This window comes from Wolffia australiana, chromosome 16, assembly GCF_029677425.1.
Source record: "Wolffia australiana isolate 7733 chromosome 16, ASM2967742v1".
NCBI classification, from domain to species: Eukaryota; Viridiplantae; Streptophyta; class Magnoliopsida; order Alismatales; family Araceae; genus Wolffia; species Wolffia australiana.
Window position 1 is genome coordinate 1,502,482 of NC_135850.1, and position 26,753 is coordinate 1,529,234.

The following is a 26,753-nucleotide window of genomic DNA, read 5'->3' on the forward strand; positions in this document are numbered from 1 at the left end:
TCACTGAATGGTATTATACCCAACTGTCAATCAGGTCGATTCATGTCACGGTTGTGAAAGTGGTCCTTAGACCTGAGACACCAAAGACGTCTTGTGGACGGACGGTTGTACCTTGGCCATACTTATCATATGAGTATGGCTAGATAGTGCTATTCTATCTGGATACTTCGATGTCCTTCTCACGTATCCTTCAAATAGGAATGTTTAGAACACACGCTTAAAAACTAGTGATCTCCGTATTACGATCTCATCATAATTCACTAAGTCCGATCATGTATTCATGGACTTTATTATAAGCATCACAAGCACACTATAATGAATATTTTCTACCAATGAACATTGAACGAGTTGTGGAATGTGTGATTGGCTTGTCGGTGATATATATTTCCATCAGAGAGGGGGGGAGGGGGGAGGAGAGAGGGTAGGGGAGAATGTTAGAGGGAGAGGGCGAGAAAGAGAGAGAGGACGAGAAAGAGGGGAGGGCAGAGGGGAGCACGAGAGAGGGGAGAGAGAAAGAGAGGCACGTTAGGGTGGGGTTTGACCATCTCGGTCTGGTCTGGGTTTTTGTTAGACCCTAAACATAACCTAAAGTGTGGCCCGGTTCCAGTCCAATCTTGTCTGGTTCTGGCCCAGTCTTGGTCCGAACCTGGTCCAGCCATGTTGACAGGTCTAAGTCAAAATAAAGGAATGGCCATGGACTTATTGTAAAATGAATAATATATTGCATAATGATCTATAAAATCTATCTTGGAAGATTAAAAGAAGAATAAACTAAAGAGAAAAACAAGAATATACAAAGGGAAGAAGAAGAAAAAGAACATATGTAAAAATAAGGAGAAAAGAAGAAAAAGTGAAGAAGAAGAACAAGAACATATGTAAATAAGGAGGAAGAAGGAAAAAAAAAAGAAGATAAAAAAAGAACATATTATGAAAATAAGAAAATAAGAAGAAATGAAGAGTAAAAGAAGAAGAAGAAAAATAGAGGAAGAAGAAAGAAAGAAGAATGAAAGATGAAAATAAGAAAATAAGGAGAAATGAAGAGTAAAAGAATAAGAAGGCAATAAGAATGTACGATGAAAAGAATAAAATACGGATAAATGTATAGTAAAAGGAGAAGAAGAAAAATAGAAGAAGAAGAACGATAATATAAGATTAAAAGAAGAAAATAAGGAGAAATCCAGAGGAAAAGAGGAAGACAAAAAATAGAACAAGAAAATAAGAGTGGAAGATGAAAAGACAAAAATATGGAGAAATGAAGAGTAAAAGAAGAAGAACACAAATAGAAGAAGAAGAAAATAATAATGCAAGATGAAAAGACGATTGAGTGGTCAAGATAGGATCGTCCACCCTTGGTATAAGAGGTGATACTCTAGGAAGACTATGCGATGAAGTCCTTGGCCAAGAAGGGTTTGACAGTTGACCATAGCCTAAGTCACCCAAGAAGCGTCAAGTGGATGAGGGATTATACGTACACGGTAAGAAATGATGAATAGGTTCTATGAATGAGTCGATACACACTCCTTTGTATCTTCTAGAACACTAGGTGTAGCTTGGCAACCCATGTGTTGGAGAGTCGACCTATCGACTGGGTTAAATCGATCCGACATTAATTAATCTATATGATGATATAATTAATTAATTTAGAAGGCTAATAAAGGTTATTGGGCCACTAGAGTCGTTAACTAGGTTGATGCATGGGCCTAGAGGGTCATACACAAATGGTCTTTTGGACGTCGAAGGATATACTTAAGTTTTGGGGATTTTTATGAAAAATACCCACTTAGTAGAAATAGGGGAAGGCCCTGAAAGAAATTCACCCAGGCCAGAATTGTTCAGGGACCGTTCCCCTTCTTCTTCCATCTCCCAACACCCCCTCTCCCACCCTGATCTGATCGGGATGACGTAATGATGCCGACGGAGAAAGAACAGGGCTCGTCAACGAGAAGGAGGAGATCCGACGTGCTGAGGACCGCGTGGATACGTCTAGAGGCTGCACACATGAGCAACTCGACTTGGCTCACTCCGAGGTCCAAGAAATCACAGATGCGATCCGTGGAAAGGTACTTCATTTTAATATTTTTGTTTATGCCGTTTGATTTCTCAAAAGTCTTCCATTGCGTGTTGTTTTAATTTCTTCATCCAGATCTAGGCTTCTATAACTCAACATATATCTATGTTTATAGATTTGGAGAGTAGTGATAACCGTCTTGACCTATCTCTATAGATCGGTATTCTCAATACGTAGGTTACTTCTCCAAAATCCCTTCATGGAGAAGATATTTGACAATCATTCTTTTATCAAGTTTAACACTCCTACATCATTCTCAATGAGTGGAATGTACTCTACATAAAGAATATGATAATTATGATTGTATTTGTGCACCCACTAGACTTCATGTATACTCGCATGGCTCGTTCTTCATTCTCAATGAAGACATGATATTTGATCTCTATTAAAACTCATATTCTAACTTCAGAATGCATGCTTCAATCCATAATTGGATTCTGGCAGCTTGCACTCTCAGATGTATATTTTTAGGTTGTATCAAATACATCTTCATCCATTTCTAGATTCCATAATCATAGTGCGATTCTCTGGCAAAAATGATTATTGTGGACTTTATCATGGCAACTAGTGTGAAGCCTTCCTCCATGAACTTTTCCTTTGAACTATTTCAATTTGTCCATCACCACTAATCTTTATCATAAGATTCACTTACTCATAATGGGTAACATACCCTTAGAGTGTCAACCAAGTTTCAAACTTGGTTGAGATGTGTGGACCAAATTTCAGAATCCATATGTTCTCGCTCATTCCAAAAGTCCATGTTCTCAGTAACATTTAATAAAATATCCCAACTTTGAGCATATCCACCAACGTCCAAAAATATTGCATGTGTGACCCTCTAGGCCAATGTATCATTCTAGTTAATAACTTCAATGCCAATAAATGCTATTGGGCTGACTTGATTACTTACTTCTATCATATATAGATTAATTAGTCACTGGTATATTTAATCTAATTGATTGTTTAAATTATCAACCCGTGGGCTTGCCAAGCTATACGTCCTCCCCTAGAAGATAGAGTACATGTACTCATGGAACCTTTATTTTCATCAGTTATTGTGTGTATTTAATCCCTCATTCGTTTGAGACTCTTTCATGACTATGGGTACAATAAATCGTCAAACCCTAAATGATCATTATAGTTAGTACTAATGCATAGAAAAATCATAAGATAACAACTTCGTTGATACTTCCTCTATATTGGTTAGGGACTTAACACCATCATCATCTTTGAGTCAATGTCCTATAATACTGAGGGTGGTTGATCCCATCTTGTCTATGCAATCACCTTTGTGGACTTGTTTTTGCATCTGAGCTAGGATGGTTTGGAATACCCTGATAAGGGCCTCGTAGGTCGGAGTCAAAACTCAACCGTCCATCCACAAGGTATCTTAATTGGCTCAAATCTAAGGACCACTTACAAGATCGCGCCATGAATCAACCTAATTGACCATAGGTATAATACCATTCATGGATTCATACAGATCAATTTAATGAACTTTTTCCTGAAGAGCACCCACTATTTGTCCTTAATGTCTCCACATTAATGACTATTGGATAACTCATACTCATAATATGAGTGGGACAAGACAGTGCTATTTCATCTGGATACTTCAATGACTTTCTCGAGTATCCTTTGAATATGAATGTTTAGAACACATGTTTAAGGACTAGTGGTCTTCGTGTTATGATCTCATTATAATTCACCCAGTCATTGCATGTATTCATGGACTTCAACTATAAATAACATTCATACATACATAATAATGACTATATATTGTATTAATAAATATGGAATGAGACATGGAATGTGAGATTGGCTTGCAGGCTACACATATTTTCAACATTATTCATGGACTTCATCATGTGAATTATAATGAATTGATTGTATTAATGAAAATGAATGAGATGTGAAATTTGTGATATGCTTGCCAACCACATATTTTTCCATCACTAAGAATACAACATAGATAAAAATTTATGATAAGAAATGGGCCCTTCCTTTCTTTTTACCATATACAACCCCTATGGGCCCTTCCTTCCTTTCAAGGTTTGTTAATAAATGAATTGATGCCTCCAAGTACATATGGAATTCCAAAATGACAAAATAGTTAATTTCAACATTAGTGACCTGCAATATGAACTTTAGTTAAAAAATGAGTTTTGTGATATTATTTTGATGTTTTATTTGTCATTGTTGATTTAGTTGTTTTTCTACTTTAGGTGTTTTTACTCAACTTAGACACAAATACACATCAATTGGGGTGGAGTGATTGTTATGTAATGCAGATTCATTTGGTTTGCATGAGAATGACTAATCAACCAATCATAATAGCCCAACCAGTTATTCCTACCTGAAAATTCCTTAATGGACTGTTATTACAATTAAGTAATTCAGCTACTTTACATCGTCTTCCTTGATAAATCACAAACAAAAAATTAGAATGAAAATGATGTCGTAATAAACTTTTTAATCAAATCTTCATTTTGAACATCAAACTAATTACTCCTGAAGCCAAAAGCCTCAAGAAACTTCTAATTTAAACGGCCAAATACATGAACATATCCATCTGCAACAAATGACACAGTTGAAGAAAGAAAGAGAGGACAACAATAGTTCCTCCGAAAATCATCATCAAAAATCAATATTTAAGGTTTAGACTAGCATCATTCGTTTAATTCAAATAACTCAACTCCAGAAACTGCGAATGCACTTAGTTCTTGTTACAAGATCTGGATACTTATTAAGAAGGGACGGGACATTATCACATTTCTTTTGTCACTGTCGGCGGGCTGGACGGAACGGATGACGGCCGGTTATCAGAGTAAATTGTTGGCACTTCAGCACTTGTGACGAGCGGGACGTAGGAGGCAGCACGAAGAATTTCGTTTAATATTCTGAGGGTTGGCTGATGACGGTAAAAGACGGAACGGATGACGGTCGAGTGGTGATAGAGTGGCAGAATGGAAAATAATGCGATTTCTGATGGCATATTAATGATAACGGGCACTTTATAAATCTCCCGCCACTCTGTCAGACTGTCGCCCTCGCGCTCGATCTATCTCTGGGCCTTCTCGAGCTGGTGGATCTCTTCGCTTGGCTTCAATGGAGCGGGCAATGGCGGCATTCGCGATTTTCACGGTCTTCTTGTTCATCCATTCGACGGTGTCAGTGGCTAGTAACCCCGGTAATTCCCGATCCCCTCGCTTAATCGGCCTTTGAAAGGAGAAAATCGGAAAACATCACACGGATCTGTTGTTTTCCCAAAGAATGCCATCTTTTTTTATCTTGTCATCTGGGTTTTAGATGCCGTGGTTTCTTTGATGTTTCTTGGTAGGCGTGTTGTGATGGAAGATTCAGTTTGTAGTGTTTGATCCCGATGATGTTGCGAGGATAAATCTAATTCTTTCCTCTAATCGACGGGGTGGATGCTCTTCCTCTAATTCTTTCATCATTTTCATCTTCTGATGTCACGAGAGAATGTGTCTGATACTCGTTTTTTCGGGATTAGTCTGGATACGACACATATTTACCACAAAATGCACGGTATTTCTTACTTCTACTTAATTCGGATTATCCAGAATTCGTGTCCATTTATGATCATGAAATCTGCCGTCCTCTTATTTCGTTCATCGTCATTGACTTCATTTGTAAGGGGTTTTTAAGTGTCGCCCTTTGTAGTTCAGTACGAGACGGCTGGACCTGAATCCTGAATCAGACTGAAATTTACCACGAAATTAGTGCGGTGAAGGACCTCTGTGGGTTGAAATTATTGTATTAACATCCGCCTCGTTAAGTCGAGTAGATTAATAGATTTGTCTGAGCATATTCGGATTTCTGAGAAAGATGAACTTCAGATGCTTTCTATGCAAAGTTTTAGCGCACTCTTGCGGCCCATACAAGGACCAAGCACTATGCAAGCCTAAGTCGATCACCTCTTTCCGTTGACCTCCAATCCAGAGGAAAAAACCCAGAATTTCTTTTTTAATATGAGATGCACATCTGAATTTCACCTCTACATCAGAAAGTTTATTCCTCCTGCATTTTGCTCTCCAGTATTTAATTAATTTCACTAGGAAATAATCTAAGCAACCATATTCTAAATACCGTTCTTGGGAGTTTAATCGGACGATTTATTTATCTTCACCATCTAATTGAGTTTGGCGTCATCGATTTCGATGACGAATTCATAATCCTCTTTTGTCATCGTCTATAGTTATGGTCCATTTTTTAACGTTCCTGAGATGCGAGAGAAAAAGACAAACTCGTCATCGTCATGTGCCTGAAGGAGGATGATGAGGCCAAAGACGGTATGGGATATTTGATGACGATATTCGATATTTGATGGATGTTATACAGAAACTGTATGCATATCGGACGGTTTTTTGGATGGGATGGTTTCCGGAGGGGATGGTTTGGGACGATCCCAACGAGAATGGGTAGTGGGAGGAGCAGAACACCGTTCCTAACTGTCCAGCATCCCCGTCCCAGATATTCCTGCACTATAGTAGCAACCTATATCCGATATCGTTATCCGATTCAACATTGTCCAGATAGTGACATCCTAGATTATTATAGTTTTGATACGTCATGTCTGTATGGAACAGGCAACCCAGCAGATGAACTGGTGGAGGTGATCAATGGCAACCGCAGTGCGCACAAATCAAGCGTGCTGGTGGCGAACCCAGGCCTGGGCTGCCTCGCCCTTCAGTACATCAAAGCCTATGAAGGCAGCTGTGGCGATGTCGGCCCCAACGGGAAGAAACCCGCCAGCTCAGCCTTCGTTGATGTCTTCTCCCCAGCGTGCGGTGTCCAGGCACCGACTCTCGCGCCATTGACCGGCCGCCTCCTCGGCTGCCAGACACACTACGTGCTGCCATCCGAGGCCTTCTCCTCCATCTTGATCCGGAACAGTGGCGGCCTGGACATTCTCTACAACAAGAACCACACCCAGGTTGGCGCCGCCGTCAGTGGCACTGATGGTGGCTCCCCCTACTTCTGGTGCGTCCTGTTCAGCGCCGGCGCACCCAATTCCACCTTCGTGCTCGACGGGGGCATGCCCAAGACTGTCCGCCCAGGCTGCTTCAGCGGCGCCCATGACGACTGCAGCAGCGCCACTGCCCCCGCCCCAGTCCTTCTCTTGACCATCCTCCTTGCCACCCTTTTCTCATCTCTCACCGTATGATCTGACTCGGCTTGGAAGTTTGACTTTTTTTTTTAAATCCAGGTCAAAATGGGTTGATGCAAGCGGCTCTCAGACCCGGTGGTTACGAAGTAAAAGTGCTTGAAAACAACCTTCTTTTCTTTTGCTCCTATAGTCTCGCATCGCTTCTGCTCATAAATCTCTCCTAAAGTTGCGCCCAGCGGCGGAAAATTTTCCGGGCTAGAAGGGGCACCGGACTGGGTCCTCTAGTAGGAACAGGTTGGTCAGAGAATTGCCATGGCTGCTGTCCCAGTCGTCGCCGTCAGACGGGGCGGGCGGCGGAATGATCTCCGGATCTGGGTTTCCGAGAGCGTGCCTGGCAGTATAGTGCATGGACACGGACGGGACGGTTTTTTCGTCCCGGGACAAAAAAATCGTCCGCGTCCAAGGATATGTACGAAATTCGGGATGAAAATTTGTCCCGGGGACGACCAGACGGGATGGTTTTTGTCCCATGGGACGAAAAAACCATCTGTCTGGAGGTCTCGGACGATGGACGGATGAATCTGGATGAAAAGCCGCTGGATTCACATCCGACGGATGAGATGTAGCCATGCAGCCTCGCTAGCCACGCGATATCCGATGATGAGGACGGGCGCAACGGACGTCGGGGAAGCGTATGCAGATGACGAGGACAGGAGAAGTGGCAGCGGAGGGGAAGGAAGTATGGCGTCCATAGGAGAAGCAAGGTGGCACCGGAGAGGGAAAAAAAGTACGAACCGGGAGAGGTGGCACCGTATGCCGACGTTGAGGAGGGGGAGGGGCAGATAGCCAGTTAGCCACCGGACGGGAGAGACAACGGATGACATACCTTTAATTAAAACTGGTTTTTTTCGTCCGGGACGAGGGACGGGACGGTTTTTTCCCCAGACGGGACGAAAAATCGTCCTGGGAGGACTGGACGGGACGGGTTTTGTACCGTCGGACGAAAAATTCGTCCCGTCCTTTGTCTCTGCACTGGCTCCGGAGGTCGGACGGGACGAAAAATCGTCCCGTCCTGTCCATTCTCCACGTCCAGGACGATCCGGAACTATATCTTGTGGAGTGGGGATCAACGGCGGCTAATCCGACGGCTGAGGAAGCGCCACGACATAGATGCGGACGGGCGTTCTGGCCAGTGATGGAATCCGTTTGGAACGGATTACGTCGGGCTTTGCTTTCTCGCGCGTGCGAGTCCCACGTGCGACTACGTTCCAGATCAGCAGGCCGAATAATCGAAGCAAAGTAGCGTCTTCCGATCCTGGCCGTCCATTTCACAGACTCTTGGGAGGATCCACCAATCGGAGGAATCTGGGTGGATCTACTCAGATAGTACGGACCCTACATGAAGGCCCACCGTCATCCCACGTGGCAGATTCTGGTACTCTCGCAACAGGCAAATCAAATCTGGTTTTTCTGCCATTTTTACCCTTGCTTTGTGTTTGAATAACGCCTTTTTGGTTATGGATAAGGAGGGTACAATTGTACAAGAGAGGTTTAAATCTTGCCCCTTTTGACAGCAAGGATAGGTATAAAAACTGATCAGTTGAGTAGATAGAACCGAGCAGTTGCATACAAACGCCTTGATTTTGATTGATTTGGAAGAAGAGGAAGAACAGAAATCGGAAATGTTCAGTGCCGCTCCCCGTCCGTCTTCTCCGATCCGTAATTTTCCCCGATGCCGATCAATCGTCCGGCATTCCTGTCGCGGGATCGTCGTTTGCGGGTGAGTTTTCGATCATGATTGTTTGTTTTTTTTAAAAAATTTGCGGCCATTGACGGCATTCGTTTTTGAGTTGGATTTCGTCTGTGTCGTGCTCATTATCTTCTATCTTCATCAGAGGCACAAGGATTTTCTCCAGGATTGATCGAGGTAGAGAAGATTACACAGCGCCGAGGCCTTTTGCGTCCTCTGTGGTTTCCATTGAAGGAAAACCCGGCCACGATGAACTCCGCTTGGATAGGCTGCAGCCGCCAGACCTGGAGAACCGATGCAGGCTGAAGAGAGTCTTTGGACGTTTCGTCGCGCGGGAGGCCTTGTTGGAGGAGGAACTCTGGGTAAATCTTATTGAAAGACGCTTTACTATTTTTTAATCGCCAAAAAATTGCGTATAAGCTTGTGTTTTATCTGTAAATGTTTTTAAATTCTTATTTACCATGTCCGTTGTTCGTCTCCTATCAGACGGCATCATGGCTAAGAGCTGAAAGCCATTACGAAGATCAGCCATACTTGCGGTTATTATAATAATCAGAACAAAGAATTCGATTCCACGGCTTTGGAACGCTGATTTCGATGCAATTTTCCTGCAGATATGTGAAGAACTATAAGAAGATGTTCGCAGAACAGGTGATTATTAACCTCTGTTAGTATGGCTTTATTATCCCCTTCACTGTTAATTCTCAATTAAGGAGATAATTCTGCTAGATGGAAAGACCAGGTATACTGAGTATTCATTAAATTAATGAAGGGTCTCATTTCTCGATCACAACATATTTATAGTAAGATTATTTGTAAATATATATTTTTCGGTATTGTTGAGATTTTGTTATTGAATTACGAAGCCGGTCTCGTACCTTATGGCTCAATTAAATCTGAAAATTCTCTCATTTTTCACGTTGTCCTCAGGAGTTTGCCGCATTAAAGAGAAGGTGCAACCCACAGAATGCAGAAAAGTGCATTTGCATTGTGGTGGTATGGCTCCGTAATCTCTGATAAGATCGTTTGCAAATCCTTCACCAGTTCCTTAACTGTTAATTCAATCAATTTGGGAAAGTCGGCTGATCTTCTTATCATCGGGAAAAGAATTACATCTTTCCTGAGCCTGTACAAGAATGGGGATTCTGAAACATATTGCGACTTAAGATGTATGATATTTAGGAAGATCATGTACAGATAAACGTCACATTAATAGATAATGCAGACCATCATTTTGATAGTAGAAGACTAAGGTATTTTTCTACGATTTGAACAAAGCCAGGTGAAGAGAGAAGATAAGGACGTCAAGCGGACTGTTCTTAACAGTGTTGTTGCTTCGCTTGACCTCAGCGTACGACTTCTCTTACGCGGGGAGGCGTATCCCAGTGTATTTTTCCGCCCTTCAGTGCTCAAATTTTATTATTTAAATCTTATTTCCCTCCGTGGGTAATGATCAGCACTCTTTCTGTTCGTGTTCTTTCTGCAAAAAAAAAAGGATCGGGCGGCATCGTCTTTCTCCAACGTCTACAGAGAAGACGGTGCAGGCTACGGATACATAGGAAATCTGAGCGTGGCAAAATGCGCACGGCGCCAAGGGATTGCTAGCAATATGCTCTACCTAGCCGTAGAGGCAGCAAAATCAGAAGGTAAAATATCATACTATCCCTCTTTTAGAAATCATTCATTTTCCATATAATCATTCATTCAGCTTATTGTTACCCATCAGAATTATTGTCAATCTTTGCTTGAACAACTGAAAAATGCGATCCAATTCATCAAACGGCAGGAATTGACCAAGTTTTTGTGCACGTGGATCGCGAGAATACTGCAGCTCGGAAGCTGTACGAGAAGCTTGGATTCGAGGTAAACATATAAGCGTATGACCCAATCGCGAACGAAGCTTGTTCATCTGATATCATGTTTCTAATTTTGGCCAGGTGGTCGATCTTTCCCCGTGCACCGAACCCGTCAGAGGACAGAGGCTTTTGATGATTTTAAAATGCTAGTGTTTATGTTAGGGAATGGTCACGTTCAGCTTACAGCCTCATATGCAGGTGGAGGGAATTCTCCTGTTCATATGTAAAGATCAAACGGTGTAACAAGATTTCTCCTTCTGGACCCCTCCAAGATGATCAAAGAGTTGCAGGTGTTTTTGTTTTATTTTATAGCACTGATAAAATTGAAGAAAGTATTTTATGATGAAAAACAATAATAATTCGTGTTAAAGAACTTTCTCAATGCACACTAGAGAAAATCAAAGCGTTGCAGGTGATCGATTTGCTGTCTGGCTTTGGCAAAACTGAAGTGAAGATATTTTTCGCTCAATGTTCTGGGGAAACCTGCAACAGTTCTTTTTGGCAAGCACAAAGAAATCGAAGCACTGGGAAGTGCTAATAATGTGTGCATAAGCAATTTTTCCGTTCTCCTGTTCATAGCTAAATGTTAAAACATATCAGCAAAACATTTATCAGGACGTATCCAAGAAGATCAAAGAGATGTTTTTATCTTGGCAGCTGGAAAATTGCAGCAAGAGATTATTCAAGTTTTCCTCACTGATCCTTGCCAGCGCTTCCGCTCCGGCAGACCCGCCTCAACCACTTCTCCTGCACCGCGGTGAGGCTCAGCGGCGAACCAGAGACAGCTCCGGCGGAAGGCATCTCAGCGGGGAGCGCCGCGGCGGTGCTCTGGAACGCGTTCAACACCAGAAACGCCAGAACCGGCGACAAATCCAACGTTCCTCCGAGCGGAGGGATGATCCCGCGGAAGATGTTCAGGTACGGATCGCAGATTGAGCTACAATTAACAAGAAAATTTTCTCACCGAGCAAATAAAGATCTTATTTTTCTTACATTTCTATGTCGCTTTCCAGAGATTTTTTTAGTAAGGAGCGGTGGGCAGGCTACCTCAACGGGGATACCACCGCCGGCGGGGCGTTGGGGAACCATGTCAGCACGAGGCGGACGACGAGCAGCGTGTTGTAGATGTTCAAGAAGTTGTTGATGCCGTTGGCCACGACCAGACCCGCGACCGAGTCGCCCGGCAGCACGGCGGCGAACCCTTCAGCCGAGAGGGAGGAGACCCGCGGGGGGTGAGGAAGCTTCGCGCTCGTCGCTCGGAGAAAACGCTGGAAATCGGCCGGGAAGCGGAGGATCGACGCCGCGATTCTCTCCGTGGCGGAGCGGATTTCTCCGGCAAGCGCGGCGGCGGGGTCGGCGCGCGGCGGCGCTCGGCCGCGCGCGGCGGAGGCGAGCGAAGGGACGCGGCGGAGCGCCGACGAGAGCAGGCAGTTCTCCTCCGCCATGACTCTTCCTCTGCGGCAGAGGCCCGGGACGACGCGCCCTGAAGCGGATAACGTTCATCCGCCCGCCCCACGATCAATCTCATCCGTTGGTTTTGGTTCTCATCCAGGTATACTATACCCGCCGCTTCTGGCCCCAAGATTTCCACCAATGCTAACCACAGAAAAAAAAAAAATCGATGTTTTGTCGCAGGCAGCCGGAGAGTATCCAGTCAGTGATTCGAAGGGGAGTCGAGAGAAGTTCATGGCGACTCATCTTCTCCGATTAGCTCGACCTCCGAGTGTCAGCAGTGGGCAGGCGATCGCGGCGGGTAAGTCTCAAAGGAAGTGTGGTGTTCAACGAGGTCGAAACCATCGTCATCGGCTGACATGGGGGCAGAGGATTACGCGTGCCAAGGCGGTGGAAATCAGCGCTCCGACTCTGAGCTCGCAGGTGCAGCCGGCGGAGATTTCTGGGGCGTCCTTCTTGCTCGAAGTTGATGGGATGATGTGCGGAGGATGCGCGGCCAGAGTGAAGACGGTGCTCTGCGCCGACGCGCGGGTGGACTCCGCGGCGGTGAATTTGCTCACCGGAACCGCGGCGGTTCGTCTGAGGAACGGCGGAGAAGCGGTTGTGGTGGAGGAGTTGGTCAGAAGGCTGACAGAATGCGGGTTCCCGACGAAGAGGAGGGGGGTCGGCGTTGGCGTTGGGGATAGCGTCAGGAATTGGAAGGATGCGGTGGAGAGGAAGGAGGAGCTGCTCCAAAGGAACAGGAATCGGGTGGCTTTTGCGTGGACGCTGGTCGCGCTTTGTTGCGGATCTCACGCGTCTCATATCCTGCACTCTCTCGACATCCATGTTGCTCATGGTGGGTGTATGGCTTTGGAAGATTTGATTTGGTCTTGGGTCGCCGTCGATTTGCTTCCTGCTTATAGATTTTAATTATTTTCAGGTTTTTTTTTTGTTCTTTGTTGAAGCTGAGATTTGATCGTTGTACCCGAGAATTTGTTGTGCGCAGGCTATTATTTGCAATTCGTGTTCGATTGATTTCTCCTGTTTTGTTATTATTTGCAATTCGTGTTCGATTCGATTTGGTCTTGGGTCGCCATCGATTTGCTTCCTGTCTATAGATTTTAATTATTTTCAGGTTTTTTTTTGTTCTTTGTTGAAGCTGAGATTTGATCGTTGTACCCGAGAATTTGTTGTGCGCAGGTTATTATTTGCGATTCGTGTTCGATTGATTTCTCCTGTTTTGTTATTATTTGCAATTCGTGTTCGATTCGATTTGGTCTTGGGTCGCCGTCGATTTGCTTCCTGCTTATAGATTTTAATTATTTTCAGGTTTTTTTTTTGTTCTTTGTTGAAGCTGAGATTTGATCGTTGTACCCGAGAATTTGTTGTGCGCAGGTTATTATTTGCGATTCGTGTTCGATTGATTTCTCCTGTTTTGTTATTATTTGCAATTCGTGTTCGATTCGATTTGGTCTTGGGTCGCCATCGATTTGCTTCCTGCTTATAGATTTTAATTATTTTCAGGTTTTTTTTTTGTTCTTTGTTGAAGCTGAGATTTGATCGTTGTACCCGAGAATTTGTTGTGCGCAGGTTATTATTTGCAATTCGTGTTCGATTGATTTCTCCTGTTTTGTGATTTCAAGGAGGGTTTTGGGAATTACTGCACAACTCCTACGTGAAATGTGGTCTCGCTGTCACCGCATTACTGGGACCTGGCAGAGGTAACTTGCTTCTGTTTTTGTACATTTGTTCATAAAGTTGTCTTTATTATTTTTGAATACTTTAAACCACTTGTGGCCTCTTCAACTTTGAAAGACTTTTGAACGTTGAGGCGTTTACTTGTGTGGAAAACCCTGCGTATATGAAATATAGGGAACCTGGGTAAATTGGAAGGTAGCTGAAAGGTTGCGCTCGCTTCTCCATTTATCACGTTATAGCGCCTTTTTTTTTCTTCCAAAAGGGTGTCTATCGTCGTTTCTTATCTGTCATTTTTATGTAACTGTTCATTGAGCTGAAAAGTGTAAATTTCTACCTTAGTCTCTCAACTCCGAGTCCCATATGCTGTAGTTTCTGGCCAGATACGCATAACTTTGGTTATCTAATCGTCTGTCTCGATGCAGATTTACTCGTGGATGGTCTTAGAGCTTTTAAAAACGGATCCCCAAACATGAATTCCCTTGTGGGTTTTGGATCCATTGCAGCGTTCATCTTAAGTGCTGTATGTTGCCTTGCTATCCGGACTAATCTTCCAGTGAAAACCTTATATTTATTGGTTTTTGCTCTTCGTTTTCAGGTCTCCCTGCTGAATCCAGGGCTTGATTGGGAAGCATCATTTTTCGATGAACCGGTGAGTTGTTCAAGTTTCGATATTGTTCTCTAAAGCTTCAGGTCTCTCAGTCATAGATGCACATTGGATGAAATAAACTCCACCCACTTCCGAGAAAAAGATGTTCTTATCCCAGATAGATATTAATGCTAATAGGTCCTGGAGCAGTTGGTGAAGTTTTTCTTTCTGTAAAGGAGTAGTAGTTCTAGTTTTTATTTAGCTAAGGCCAATTCACATATTTAAAATATTGCTTTTACTCTGACACTTGCTTCTCTCTAGGATATTCCCTGCCAAATTATTTCTGTTAAAGTAAGAAAGAGATGGAAGAAAGATGCATCGTGACGATGAAAAAATCCTAGGGTTTCATTCCAATTTCGAGTCGAATTACTGAGCAATTTCGTCCGCAGTAGATATTTTCCCCAATTTACGGGACTTTCACTGCATGATTGATAGTCAACTAGCTTTGATATTGGTGGTGCGTTCTGTCCTTATTCATATCACTTTTTTAGCTCGCAGGTGATGCTTCTTGGTTTTGTTCTTCTTGGGCGCTCACTGGAAGAAAAGGCGAGGCTAAGCGCTGCCAGTGATATGAATGAGCTTTTGGTAATTTTTTAGTCTCACACTCATCAGCCAGAGAAAGATTCGTTTGGATTTGTTTATTATTTAGCTGGAGTGTGACAATTTTACATGTATGTTGGACGTATCAACGCTAATATGTCCATGGAAAATTTTGCACCACGAATCATAATTGAATTACTCCAATTCAAAAAGAAAAAACATATCAGAGAGATTTTATCGGCAAAGGACAGTGAAGGGCAAGAACTGGACCAATAGTCTTAATCATGTCAGAATTTTCATCCATTTGTATCTTCTTCCGATACTCTCTTCTGCCCTTTTTATGACATTCCCTATTATATTTTAGTTTTGGGAAGGGATAAAGTTGAAGGAATGATTACTCATCTCTTCTGCAGTCTCTGCTGTCCACCCAATCTCGTATGATTTTGACTTCTGCGGACGGCGACCCATCAGATAGTGTCATTGGCAGTGATACAATCTGCGTAGAAGTCCCCACTGATGGTGTTCGTGTTGGAGATTCTGTCTTGGTTCTGCCTGGTGAAACTATACCTGTGGACGTAAGTCATTCATCTATGAATATTTATTTACTCCCTTTCTTCTGAAATAACTCTGATTCTCACACCATAGAGGTAATACAACTTGACTGGTGAATTATTTAGGAAAATAATACTGCAGAATCACTTGTAGGTCTTCTCAAAAGTAACCCCCTGAAGCCTTTTTTTTTGATCGAAGGTATATGAAAATCTGTCACGTTCATTATTTTGTTGATTTGTGCTCTCTATTATACATTTCTTTCATGCGTCTGGATTACTCAATCTTGCTGCTTTTATTTACAACTATATCTCAGAACCCGATGTCTAAACGGATATGGTCTTTGATCTGAAGTCTTGGTGCTTGTCAAACATAGAGAATGTTGGATTCAGAGATGTAAGAGAGGTTCAACAAAGTTGAATGCTGATATATCCCCAAAGGTCCAAATATAGTTTTCAAGAGGAAATTCTTACTTGATTCGCCGTTAATAGCTCCGCCCGGACGAATAATCCACCGACGAATCCCCCTTCTTGAGACTCCACGTGCAGAGCTCCCTTGCATACCCCTCTCAAAGTCAGGAAAATTCCCCCCCTTTATTCATCTTCCCCTTTATTTTTACTTCCTGTCCACACGGGAAGTTAGTTACGACCTCTTTAATTGTCACGTGCTACTGCACGTGACATTCCCCCGTCTATATTTTCTTTCTGTAGCGTCCTCCTTGCTTATGGTTTCATGGGGACTGTAACAAATGCTTGATGAGATTGCTCATTTGCTGATCTATGGCAAGCCGTTAGATCTTGAGGAAGACACAAAATATGATACAGGATAAACGCTAACTTTGTTTATTTTCACCAGTGCTTCTAATCACAATTTCAAAATTCAGATTCCATCTTAAAGCCACGACCCGATCAGCAGGTTAAAGCTTTTGGCCATATCTGGAGTAATAGTTGTCTGGGGTAATAAGGAACAGAAGAGAAAGAAAAATGAAAAAATGATAAAATAAGGACAGAGAGGAAAACGTGAATGTTACTTCCAACACAAAAGTTTGATAATTTTTCAAGTGCATTTTTTAGGAGTTCAGTTTGACTAATGCCAATTGAACGGCATCAAAAAGTATCACTGATTTCGTCTTGGAATTTCAGTGGTGATTCAGTTCCAACTTTATTTTATAATTAGATAATGTCCAAAAATTGTCCTGAAAAAATGTAAAGAATTTCTTCACCGAACGTTAATCCATCTTCCAGGGTAAGGTTACTGCCGGAAGAAGTGTCGTTGACGAGTCTATGCTCACGGGAGAGTCACTCCCTGTGTACAAGGAAAAGGGTTTGACAGTCTCCGCTGGAACTATAAATTGGGTAACACATTTTAACCTTATGAAATGAAAGGAAATGTGTAATATCATCATGTTCTAAACGTTATTTTTCCACAGGATGGTCCCTTGAGAATCGAAGCATCAACAACAGGGTCCATGTCAACAATTTCCAAGATTATACATATGGTGGGTATATTTTGTCAAATACCTAGAAATAGGGTTCTAAATTCAATCTTCTATAGGTTGAGGATGCCCAAGGACGTGAAGCACCCATTCAGAGGCTCGCAGATCGAATAGCAGGACCTTTTGTGTACAGTGTGATGGCTTTGTCAGCTGCCACATTTGCATTCTGGTAACTTATGGTTTCTGTTACAAAAGTTTACATTTGTGCAGTTCACGTTGATGTTTGATTTCCAACTTCTACCTCTGGAATTTGTATCATATTTTTGATTTCTTTACTCTCTCTCTCTCTCTTCAATTGCTTAGGTATTACATTGGATCTCAAACTTTTCCAGATGTCCTGCTTAACGATATGGCAGGACCTGACGGGAACTCTTTGCTGTTAAGCTTGAAGCTTGCTGTCGATGTTTTGGTGAGTGTTACCTATTTAGTTTGTTTTATGCAGAATCTGCAAAATAATGTACAATAATCTTAAATTTGAATTCTTCCCGGTTCTTAACGACAATAAAAATGTTATCGTGGTTAAATTCTGTTTAAAACCTTTTATGGTCAGGTGGTGTCTTGCCCTTGCGCGCTTGGACTCGCCACTCCAACGGCCATTCTAGTCGGCACATCTCTGGGTAGTTCTCGCCTCTCATTACAAGTCACCTAGCTTGAAGTAAAGTAAAACTGGGTTTATTTACTTATTATTTTATATGATTTTATGATCCGATCATTTTTTATTGTTATGATCAGGGAAGATCATAGAGATTTTTAACTAAATTAATCGCTGTGCTAAACTTTTTTTTCTGGGCAGGGGCCAAGCAAGGGCTTCTGATACGCGGCGGAGATGTACTGGAGCGCTTGGCAGGCGTAGATGTCGTCGCCCTGGATAAAGTAAAATAATTCTTTGTTTGAATCCTGAAGAGTTTTTACTAAATTGACTGAAAATTTCAGACAGGAACCTTGACCGAGGGCAAGCCAGCGGTCCTGACGGCGGAGTCCTTGTTATATGAGGGTGTTGAAATTCTTCGCCTGGCCGCTGCTGTGGAGAAGACAGCCGCTCACCCAATCGCCAGGGCTATTGTCAGTAAGGCAGAGGCTCTGGGTCTGACGACTTTGAGCACCAGAGGGCAGTTGACCGAGCCCGGATTTGGATCCATGGCGGAAGTTGATGGATCCTTGGTTGCAGTCGGTAAGCTGGACTGGGTCAAAGAATGCTTTCAGTACAAGTCTGAAGAGAGAGAAATAGAGGAGCTTCAAGGCCGCATCGCAAAGCTATCCTATGCGCCTGGTCAGTCGGTTTCAATGGCTTATGTGGGTCGCGAAGGAGAAGGCGTGATTGGGGCCATTGCTGTTTCTGACAATTTGCGCCCGGATGCAAAGTCAACCATCGCCAGGTATTTATTCCACGAAAAAGATGAAATGTTGTCGTTGAATTTTCTTTCTAGTTCGCGAGTTATGGTCATTTAAGAAAAAGAGAATTCACTTTTTTTTAATTTGGGTGTTCACAGACTCCATGAGAGGGGGATCAAAACTGTACTACTGTCTGGTGATCGGGAGGAAGCAGTGGTGGAGGTGGGCAGAGCTGTTGGAATTAGACCTGAGAGCATCTCTGCCTCGCTTTCACCAGAGGGGAAGGCCAGTTTTATCACTCGCCTCCAGAGGGAGGGACACCGTGTTGCAATGGTATATATATCTCTCTGTCTAGATGTTTCATGCTCTTAGGGCTGATAGTTTACATTTTCTTCACAAGGTGGGAGATGGTATCAATGACGCACCATCAATGGCCATCTCTGATGTGGGTATCGCACTTCGGCTTGAGTCCAAAGAGAGTGCTGCCTCTGACGCTGCTTCTGTAGTCCTTCTTGGCAACAAGCTCTCCCAGGTTTCCCCACTCACCCTCGATCTCCTTATTTATCTCAATCTTAGCCAATCTCAATATCAATCTCAAACTCAATACCAATTTCAATCACAATCACAATCTCGATCTATATCTCTATCTATGCCTCTACTTCCACCTTTATCTCTACCTCTACCGATAACGATACCACTACATCTACCTCTTCCTCCTCTACCTCCACCACTAACTCTTTCTCTACCTCTACTCCTCTACCTCCACCTCTACCTCTACCCTTACCTCTACATTTATCTCTATCTTTATCTCTATATCTATGCTTCTATCTTTATCTATCTCTATCTCAACGTCTAGTTCTATCTCTAAGTGTATCTGTATCTAGTTTATCTCTATCTTTAACTCTCTCTCTGTCTCTCTCTGTCTCTGTTTTTGCCTCTTGTCTGTCTCTGTCTCTGTCTCTGTCTCTCTCTTTTACCTGTCTGTCTCTCTCTCTCTCCGTCTCGAACTCTGTCCCTGACTGTCTCACTCTCTCTGTCTCTATCTCTATCTCTGTCTCTATCTCTATCTCTATCTCTATCTCTATCTCCATCTCTATCTCCATCTCTATCTCCATCTCTATCTCTATCTCTATCTCCATCTCTATCTCTATCTCTATCTCTATCTCTATCTCTATCTCTATCTCTATCTCTATCTCTATCTCTATCTCTATCTCTATCTCTATCTCTATCTCCATCTCCATCTCTATCTCTATATCTATCTCTATCTCTATCTCTATATTTATCTCTATCTCTATCTCTATCTCCATCTCTATCTCTATCCTCTATTTATCTCTCCCTGTGTTCTGAGTCACTGTGATTTGGTAATTGGGATGCAGATGGCGGATGCCATTGATCTATCCCTGGCTACAATGGGCAAGGTTCGGCAGAACCTAGCATGGGCGGTGGCATACAACCTCCTCGCCGTGCCTGTCGCCGCCGGGGCTCTCCTCCCCAGCCTTGATTTTGCTATTACTCCGTCTCTCTCCGGTCAGAATCCGCTCTTCTTTTGACCCATGCAATCATGGAAACATAATTTAAACATACGCTTTGATGGTTTTTCGCAGGTGGGTTAATGGCACTTAGCTCCATCTTCGTGGTGACCAACTCACTGCTCTTGAGACTGCACAGTTCCTCCAAGTCCAGGTAAAGAAAGAGAAATATCTCCAAGTATATGCCATGTATAGGAAGGCTAGGAAATATTTCATTTATTTCCATAGCTGTATTAGCAATGTTGACACTGGGAACCTGATCTAGTGTAAAAAAAAATATCAATTTTCCAAGCAGCGATACAATTTATCAGATTGGGCAGATGTAGAGTTTAAAAGTGGGCTATGGTGATGTCCTATTTAATTTACTATAGAACATGGGTCAAGTTCCCATGGTACTTTAGTGCCATCTTATTGGGCCAAAATGCAAACAATGGCAGAATGAAAAGAGGCATTTGAGCCCATAAGTTGGTCTTTTTTTGTGCTATCTGTTGCCATTTTTAATATACAGTGAAAACTGTAAAATACGGTCTTTTTTCCTCTGTTGTAGTGTTACTAAAATATAAAATAATATTCGCATTAAATTTTGTGAAGAATCCCATTTTTAATATACGGAACAAAGAGCAGATTCATGCAAGTGTTAATTAATGTCACGCAGTAAATATGGAATTTTCATGAATGGGTTTAGCCCCTGTTAGGCGGGACCTGAATTCAAAAAGGCTCGCGCACTTTCTAAAAGGGACACACATAAAGTCAGAGAAAATCAATAACAAACCATGGACGATTATGAGAGTGGTGGACAGAGATGTGGGAGTGATTGGGTCAGTGGAAATGGTGAAGTGGATCATTGGAGGATTTGTTAGAGGAAAAGTGAAAAAGATAGTGGAAGTGAGAGGTAGTCGTTTTTGGGTCCAGGGCCTTGATTTAGATGAGACAAATTATTCAAGCACTAGAAGATAGAAAATGGAATCATGACTGCTCTTTAAGATATAATGTGCTTGTTTCCAGCCTCAAGATGTATCCACATAATCTCCAACATGTCGAATCTATTCCTTCATCTTGAGGATATTTGTTATCACTTCATGTTTCTATACGGCCATTCCGATATATTTGGGAGGGAAGAGTGACGGATATTATGTGGCAGTCAAGCCACTCAAACTGTTGAGAGCACACTAACTATTATGTTAATTCTAAGAGGTTTACATATTTTATGCATTAAAATAGTAATATATGCATGTCATCATTCTTGAAAGTATTACCATTCTACGGTGATATTCTAATTTTTATGAATGTTTTGGTATTTTTATGGAAATTTTCTGCATCATATTCTGTAATAATGTTTTTAGTCGAAATATATTTTTTCCTAAATTTTTGGACATCCAATTTACACAGATAATTTTTCTAAGCCACAAAGTGTATTTATTTAATTTTTTGGCTTTATATTTTATTTTATATGGATTCATGATGGATTTTTAAAGATTTACAACTGTTATACAACAAGTCACCACTTGATCCTTGGAATGGCAACCAATCAGTGATTTAGGCAATGATTATTGCAGCTAATCAATGCGAGAAGTGCCATTATGGCATTACAAATTGTGATACCATAATGGTCAATCATTGACTGATGCGTTTTCCAATTTTCATCTGTAGAGGTGACATGGACCAATGGAAACAAATAGCAGATATAAATTGCATTAAATGTGATTCGAAGACTGAATGAAGAAATAACCAAAATCGGATTCCTTAGAGCCTGAAGAGTCAAATATTGTGGTGGTACATGTGGAGCGCACTTATATGCCACTATTGGTGATAAGCTAAAATGATATTGACACGGTGCACAGAAACGTATTTGACATCACATAATCATTGGGAGGCTTTTGGCTTTTAACACCTGAAGGACACGCATCAGCGTGTCATTTAATAAAATAAAGAAAGTGTATAGATGTGGTGCTCCGTGACGCACTGCCATGTCACACGATGATTAATTAATAAAACACATCGTTTGTCTTCTTCCTTCACACGTGGACACAAGGCACTCAGAGAGTTAGCTATCACGGGACACAAGGAAATCTCACAAATCATCAAAAGATAAATGTTTAGGATTAAAACAACCAACAAAAAACAAGGAAGCAACAACGCTGCTGATGAGGAGAGAGAAAAAAATGGATGCCCAGGATTCACCAACTTTTGAGCTTCATATTTGACAAACCAAAAGGCCAATTGAACTGAAATCTTGAGGGTAGCTTTGTTGTATCCATCTTTCTATCTATGTCCTCTGATCTTTTAATTGAGGTGTGGATCATTGTAAAATCATCCTTAAACCTGCTTCCCACATTTCTGGGATGATTGAAAGATAATGAGTTTCTGAGATCCATAAAGTTCATCCTTGGTGTCCTAGGTGTTCGGGAAAAGGTAACAGAGAAGAAGGGGAGCTTACCTGCATTCGAAAATTTCCGTGATCTTGGTGGAACATAAGGATCTACAGTAAGCATCCTCACCTTACAGTGGTTCTTTTCAGCATCAATGTTAGCTTAGATCATTTCATCATCAAAAATTACCATCACATTATTTTTTACACATTTCAATCATGTCTTACATATTTTGCATCACCGTCTCTTCAATCGTCATCCCCCTTACATGAATTTTTATTTTCATCACATTGTTCTCATCTGCTTACTTTCTCATCTTACTCAATACCTACTATGTATGATAATCATCTTAATTTTAACTATAATTATCACCTTCTCTCCTTAGATTTTCTCATATCTCGACCTTGTATTTTTATATGTATCTCATCTCATTAATCATTATTTATTTAATATTAGATCCTTAATTAACATTCCCTGTTGAGAGGATCTATGTCCATCACTTGCTAGATTTACTTAACTGAGTATATTTTTATATTGTTATTCAATGAACTCCAAAGCACCAATGACAAATCATACCCTAATTGACACAAATACGCGTATTATTATTCTTTTATGATGTTTATAATGATGCCAATGAATTCATATAATGAGTAAGGGAATTATAATGAGATCATAATACACTGATTTATAGTATTTAAATATGTATTTTAAATATTCCTATTTTCAGGGTACTCAAGAATGATATAAAACTATCCAAAAATAATAACATAATTTGATCCTACTAATACGATAAGTATCCCTGATCAGGACCATGGGTGCTCTCTAGGGAATAATTTCACTACACTGATTCCTATGAATTCATTAATAGTATTATACCTAACGACAACCAGGATGATTTATGTCATTGTTGTATAAGTAGTCAGTTGACCTAAGACACCAATGACATATAATGTATGGAAAACTATGTTTCGAATAAAATGTATGAATCTCTCATCAGAGGAGGCAAACATGTCTTAGCTCAGATATAACAAGAAGTACATGACGGTGATTCAGTGGTTAAAGTTTTCTAAACTGTCTTTGGCATTTGATCTGACAATTTTTCATTATACAAGTTATCGATAAATAAATACTAAAATTTTTCTTACAGACTATTAGAGCACACATATATATGTATATATATTAGATAATTAACCATTGATTCTAAACCAGTAATGAATTAACCATTCAAAGTGTTTTATCCACTCCTATGTCATTGTGTCATCCATTCAGAACCTAAGATAAATGTGGTGTGGGAGGAAAAAAAAAATTTAAGCCCCTGGGAATCTCTTCATCTGCAAAGAATTCTTGACGTAAGAACATGCTAAAATTTAAGCAATGTGGTGCAGGAGGAAAAACATGCTAATATTTGAAAAGGGAAAATAATTATTACATAACCAAAAGTTTTGATGAAGGCATGAGTTTATGAGTGGGAGTGGTTATCCAACATTATTCAAGACGCCACTTATCCAACATTTTAAAAGAGAAGGTAATGTTAAGTTTACATCACAATCTCATGATTGATGAATTTTTGGATAACATTCAAAACCTGATTTTTTTTTACTTATTTACATAAATTCAAGATTAGATTGTCCGCCCGTGGTATGGGATGACATTGATTTATGAAGGCATTCTGTAATGATCCTTGGTATAAGAGGATATTGACTCAACATGAGTACAAATTGAATGATTGTTTAAGGTTTGACATTCAACCATATTCTAACACAAATGAAGGATTATACATATATTTAACTAATGACACAAAGATTATATGAGAGTTCAATGAATCCTTTGTATCTTCTAGAGGATGAAGTGTAGCTTGGCACCCCACGGCCGGAAACTTAACCAATATATTGGGTTAAATCAAAATTTATAAAATTGACAAATATGTCGATATAGTAAATTAAGAAGGTTGGATGCCAAATGTTTAAGGACCAATAAATTTTTTGACTAGCCAATAAAGTAATTAATTTTAAATAAAGGGGATCCATTTTAGGTTCCTTTGCCTTCCAGACTTAGTTTCCCCTTCATTGTCTTCTCTTTTTCTTAAAATACTCCTTCCATTTGGTGAGATGATCCACCATATTTTCAAGAAGAGTTAGAGAAGAAGATGATACATTTAGAGGTCAGACAAGTGAACAGCCGGAGAGACTCTCCCAGGGATGAAGTAAAGGGTGGAACAAGTTCCACATATGCTGAAAATATCATCATTGAGTTTTTAGTTCAATTCAGTTTTATTTAGATTGACCCCACTGCATTTATTAGTTTGAATGATCGATCATGCCGAAGAAAATCACAATAAAGAGGATCTGAGGAGAGAAGGGAGAAAAAAGGGGGAACATGAAATTTTATCCTAGGTGAATTTCATTCCCAGCCTTCCCTAATAGAAGTTTTTCATAAAATCTCTAAACTTTAACTATATCTTACAACATCTAAAATACCATTTTTTCATGATCCTCAAGGCCAATTTATCAGTACAATTAATGAATCTTAAAGTCTAATAACCTTCATTGCCTTCCGAATTAATTACTTATATTATCATATAAGTCATCAATCACATATATATTTAACCAGATGGATATGTTCAATTTCTAGCCAAAGGTGGCAGGGTACACCTTGTGATATTGAAGATACAAAGGAATGTATTGAATCACTCATGGAACCTTTTGTCATCAATTAGAATGTACATATAATTTTTTGTCCGCTTAATGCTCCTAGAATGACTTAGGGTATAGTCAATTGTTACACCCGAATCAGTCATCCGGTTGAGTACTGATATGTCAAAATCATCTAAGAGCTCATCTTTGATAATCCATTGTGTTGGCTTGGGCTTCACCACATTGTCTCGATTGATTTTTATGCTCACATACAAAGGGCAAACTTTCTCATCTTGACCACTCAATCATCTTAGTGAGCCTCTTGTTAAACTTGTGTTAAGACAATGTTTTGATGTTTTGGGGGCTATTTAGTGTTATTCTATCTAGACATTTCAATCTTCTTCGCGATGATCCTTTGAATAAGTATGTTCAAAACACATGCTTAAAAACTAGTTATCTCAATATTAAAATTTCATCATAATTCAGTAAGCTGGATCATGTCTTCATGGACTTCACATTTGCATTATAAAAACATATTATATTAATAATCAATGAACAAGATATGAAATGTGAGATTGGCTTTGTGGCCACAAATCTCTATAAAGTTTGAGATAAAGAAAATATGGGCTTACAAGTGGCCTCATGCACTTCTCATCAATGTCTACGTAAGCACATAGTGGGACTAATATAGTTAATCAATGACATTCCATTCTAACACATCCCTTATTGAGGGAGGGTGATAACAACTAAGAGATATGAGAAAAATCAACTAGATTTTGCCATTAGTGTGCTCCATCTCTTGAGTTGATGTTCAATCCTCGCATCTGCATTTCAGAGGTTTAAAGATGTGTGCTAATTTTAGATAATGAATACATGCAATTTGATAGGATGATGTGAAATGATTCTTTTTGGAAGATCCTTCACAATATATGACTAAGTTGATGCATCAAACCACTTAGAAGAAGCTAATGACTCCTTCCATTACTTTATCCCAAATAAAATAACAACTAATATCATTGTTTCGTTTCATTCACTGAAGATAGTATTTAAAGAAACCTGAATGGAAGCTTGGCTGCAAAAAAATAAATTTGGTGGTTGTGCATAGGAACGCAAATGGAATTTCAAGGTGCTAAAAAATGATTTGAAATGTAATATGGGCTAAGGGCTGATAATATACTTATGTAGGATAATGTGAATTAGTCACTTGTTTCATTGTTTTCCATGAGATTAGTGAATTCCTGAAGAAAAGTCACATCCTTATCAAATATCTCCACTAATTGAATCGTTAGTGTTTCTTGATGCTTCCTGATAATTTCTTGTTAAGAGGATCTAATTATGTCTTCTCCTCCCTCTGGTAAATTTTCTTGTAGTGTTTGTGGTTTAATTCTGATTTCTCTCCATGAAAACCATGATCCAAGGGCTGCCAAGTAGTGGTCATGTTTTAGAGGCGTTGGTGATGGCCTAGCTTATTTGAGAGGAGGTAGCATCAATGTTAGAGATATTCCCATTCTTGGAATTATGGTTGTCTAGCCATCTAAGGTCGGTGGATAAGGTGTGGGTCATGTTGGATGCTAGGGGATGGGCATGCTATCATCATACCATCTGGTATGAACAATTGACAATGAAATATGTTTAATTAATTTTTTTATAAATACCAAAATAGTTAATTTTCAATTCTAGGCTTTCTTACTAATGTCTTCCAATTGGGTCACTCGTCTTATTTGAA

The 26,753-nt window shown here is 40.7% G+C and overlaps 4 protein-coding genes across 5 annotated transcripts; 3 read left to right on the forward strand and 1 right to left on the reverse strand.

Moving 5' to 3' along the window:
* The first annotated feature begins 5,095 nt into the window (after positions 1-5,095).
* LOC144713614 (ferredoxin-like protein) lies at positions 5,096-7,381 on the forward strand. The gene is made up of 2 exons (XM_078588256.1): positions 5,096-5,255; positions 6,676-7,381. The coding sequence occupies exons 1-2, from the start codon at positions 5,174-5,176 to the stop codon at positions 7,251-7,253; spliced, it is 660 nt and encodes a 219-aa protein (XP_078444382.1). The 5' UTR covers positions 5,096-5,173; the 3' UTR covers positions 7,254-7,381.
* A 1,355-nt stretch (positions 7,382-8,736) lies between these two features.
* Positions 8,737-11,104, forward strand: LOC144713613 (GCN5-related N-acetyltransferase 6, chloroplastic-like). Of its 2 annotated transcripts, XM_078588254.1 has the most exons (9): positions 8,752-8,976; positions 9,092-9,308; positions 9,433-9,485; positions 9,561-9,597; positions 9,877-9,942; positions 10,229-10,333; positions 10,442-10,592; positions 10,733-10,809; positions 10,884-11,104. In XM_078588254.1, the coding sequence occupies exons 1-9, from the start codon at positions 8,879-8,881 to the stop codon at positions 10,950-10,952; spliced, it is 873 nt and encodes a 290-aa protein (XP_078444380.1). In that variant the 5' UTR covers positions 8,752-8,878; the 3' UTR covers positions 10,953-11,104. The 2 variants fall into 2 exon arrangements, with proteins under 2 accessions (XP_078444381.1, XP_078444380.1); XM_078588255.1 differs by lacking the exon at positions 9,877-9,942 and having other exon boundaries at positions 8,737-8,976.
* Positions 11,105-11,314: 210 nt separating this feature from the next.
* YLMG2 (YGGT family protein) lies at positions 11,315-12,326 on the reverse strand. The gene is made up of 2 exons (XM_078588257.1): positions 11,850-12,326; positions 11,315-11,739 (listed from the first exon to the last, which is right to left on the reverse strand). Exons 1-2 carry the CDS (start codon positions 12,245-12,247, stop codon positions 11,496-11,498), a joined length of 642 nt encoding a protein of 213 aa, XP_078444383.1. The 5' UTR covers positions 12,248-12,326; the 3' UTR covers positions 11,315-11,495.
* A 65-nt stretch (positions 12,327-12,391) lies between these two features.
* LOC144713612 (copper-transporting ATPase PAA2, chloroplastic) lies at positions 12,392-20,335 on the forward strand. Its single transcript, XM_078588253.1, has 17 exons — positions 12,392-13,092; positions 13,880-13,957; positions 14,357-14,454; positions 14,530-14,583; positions 15,079-15,165; positions 15,534-15,695; positions 16,914-17,024; positions 17,099-17,167; positions 17,224-17,333; positions 17,468-17,573; positions 17,715-17,781; positions 17,958-18,037; positions 18,098-18,540; positions 18,655-18,829; positions 18,897-19,028; positions 19,873-20,023; positions 20,101-20,335. Exons 1-17 carry the CDS (start codon positions 12,396-12,398, stop codon positions 20,181-20,183), a joined length of 2,703 nt encoding a protein of 900 aa, XP_078444379.1. The 5' UTR covers positions 12,392-12,395; the 3' UTR covers positions 20,184-20,335.
* The last annotated feature ends 6,418 nt before the right edge of the window (positions 20,336-26,753 follow it).

Coding starts and splice junctions, on each gene's coding strand:
- LOC144713614 (XM_078588256.1), top strand. CDS start 5,174: ATGGAGCGGGCAATGGCGGCATTCGCGATTTTCACGGTCTTCTTGTTC. Junction 5,256..6,675: donor GTCAGTGGCTAGTAACCCCG/GTAATTCCCGAT, acceptor TGTATGGAACAG/GCAACCCAGCAGATGAACTG.
- LOC144713613 (XM_078588254.1), top strand. CDS start 8,879: ATGTTCAGTGCCGCTCCCCGTCCGTCTTCTCCGATCCGTAATTTTCCC. Junction 10,593..10,732: donor AGAGGCAGCAAAATCAGAAG/GTAAAATATCAT, acceptor ATCAAACGGCAG/GAATTGACCAAGTTTTTGTG. Junction 10,810..10,883: donor ACGAGAAGCTTGGATTCGAG/GTAAACATATAA, acceptor AATTTTGGCCAG/GTGGTCGATCTTTCCCCGTG.
- YLMG2 (XM_078588257.1), bottom strand. CDS start 12,247: ATGGCGGAGGAGAACTGCCTGCTCTCGTCGGCGCTCCGCCGCGTCCCT. Junction 11,740..11,849: donor GCGGTGGTATCCCCGTTGAG/GTAGCCTGCCCA, acceptor TGTTAATTGTAG/CTCAATCTGCGATCCGTACC.
- LOC144713612 (XM_078588253.1), top strand. CDS start 12,396: ATGCTAACCACAGAAAAAAAAAAAATCGATGTTTTGTCGCAGGCAGCC. Junction 14,455..14,529: donor CAGCGTTCATCTTAAGTGCT/GTATGTTGCCTT, acceptor CTTCGTTTTCAG/GTCTCCCTGCTGAATCCAGG. Junction 17,334..17,467: donor GCTGCCACATTTGCATTCTG/GTAACTTATGGT, acceptor TCAATTGCTTAG/GTATTACATTGGATCTCAAA.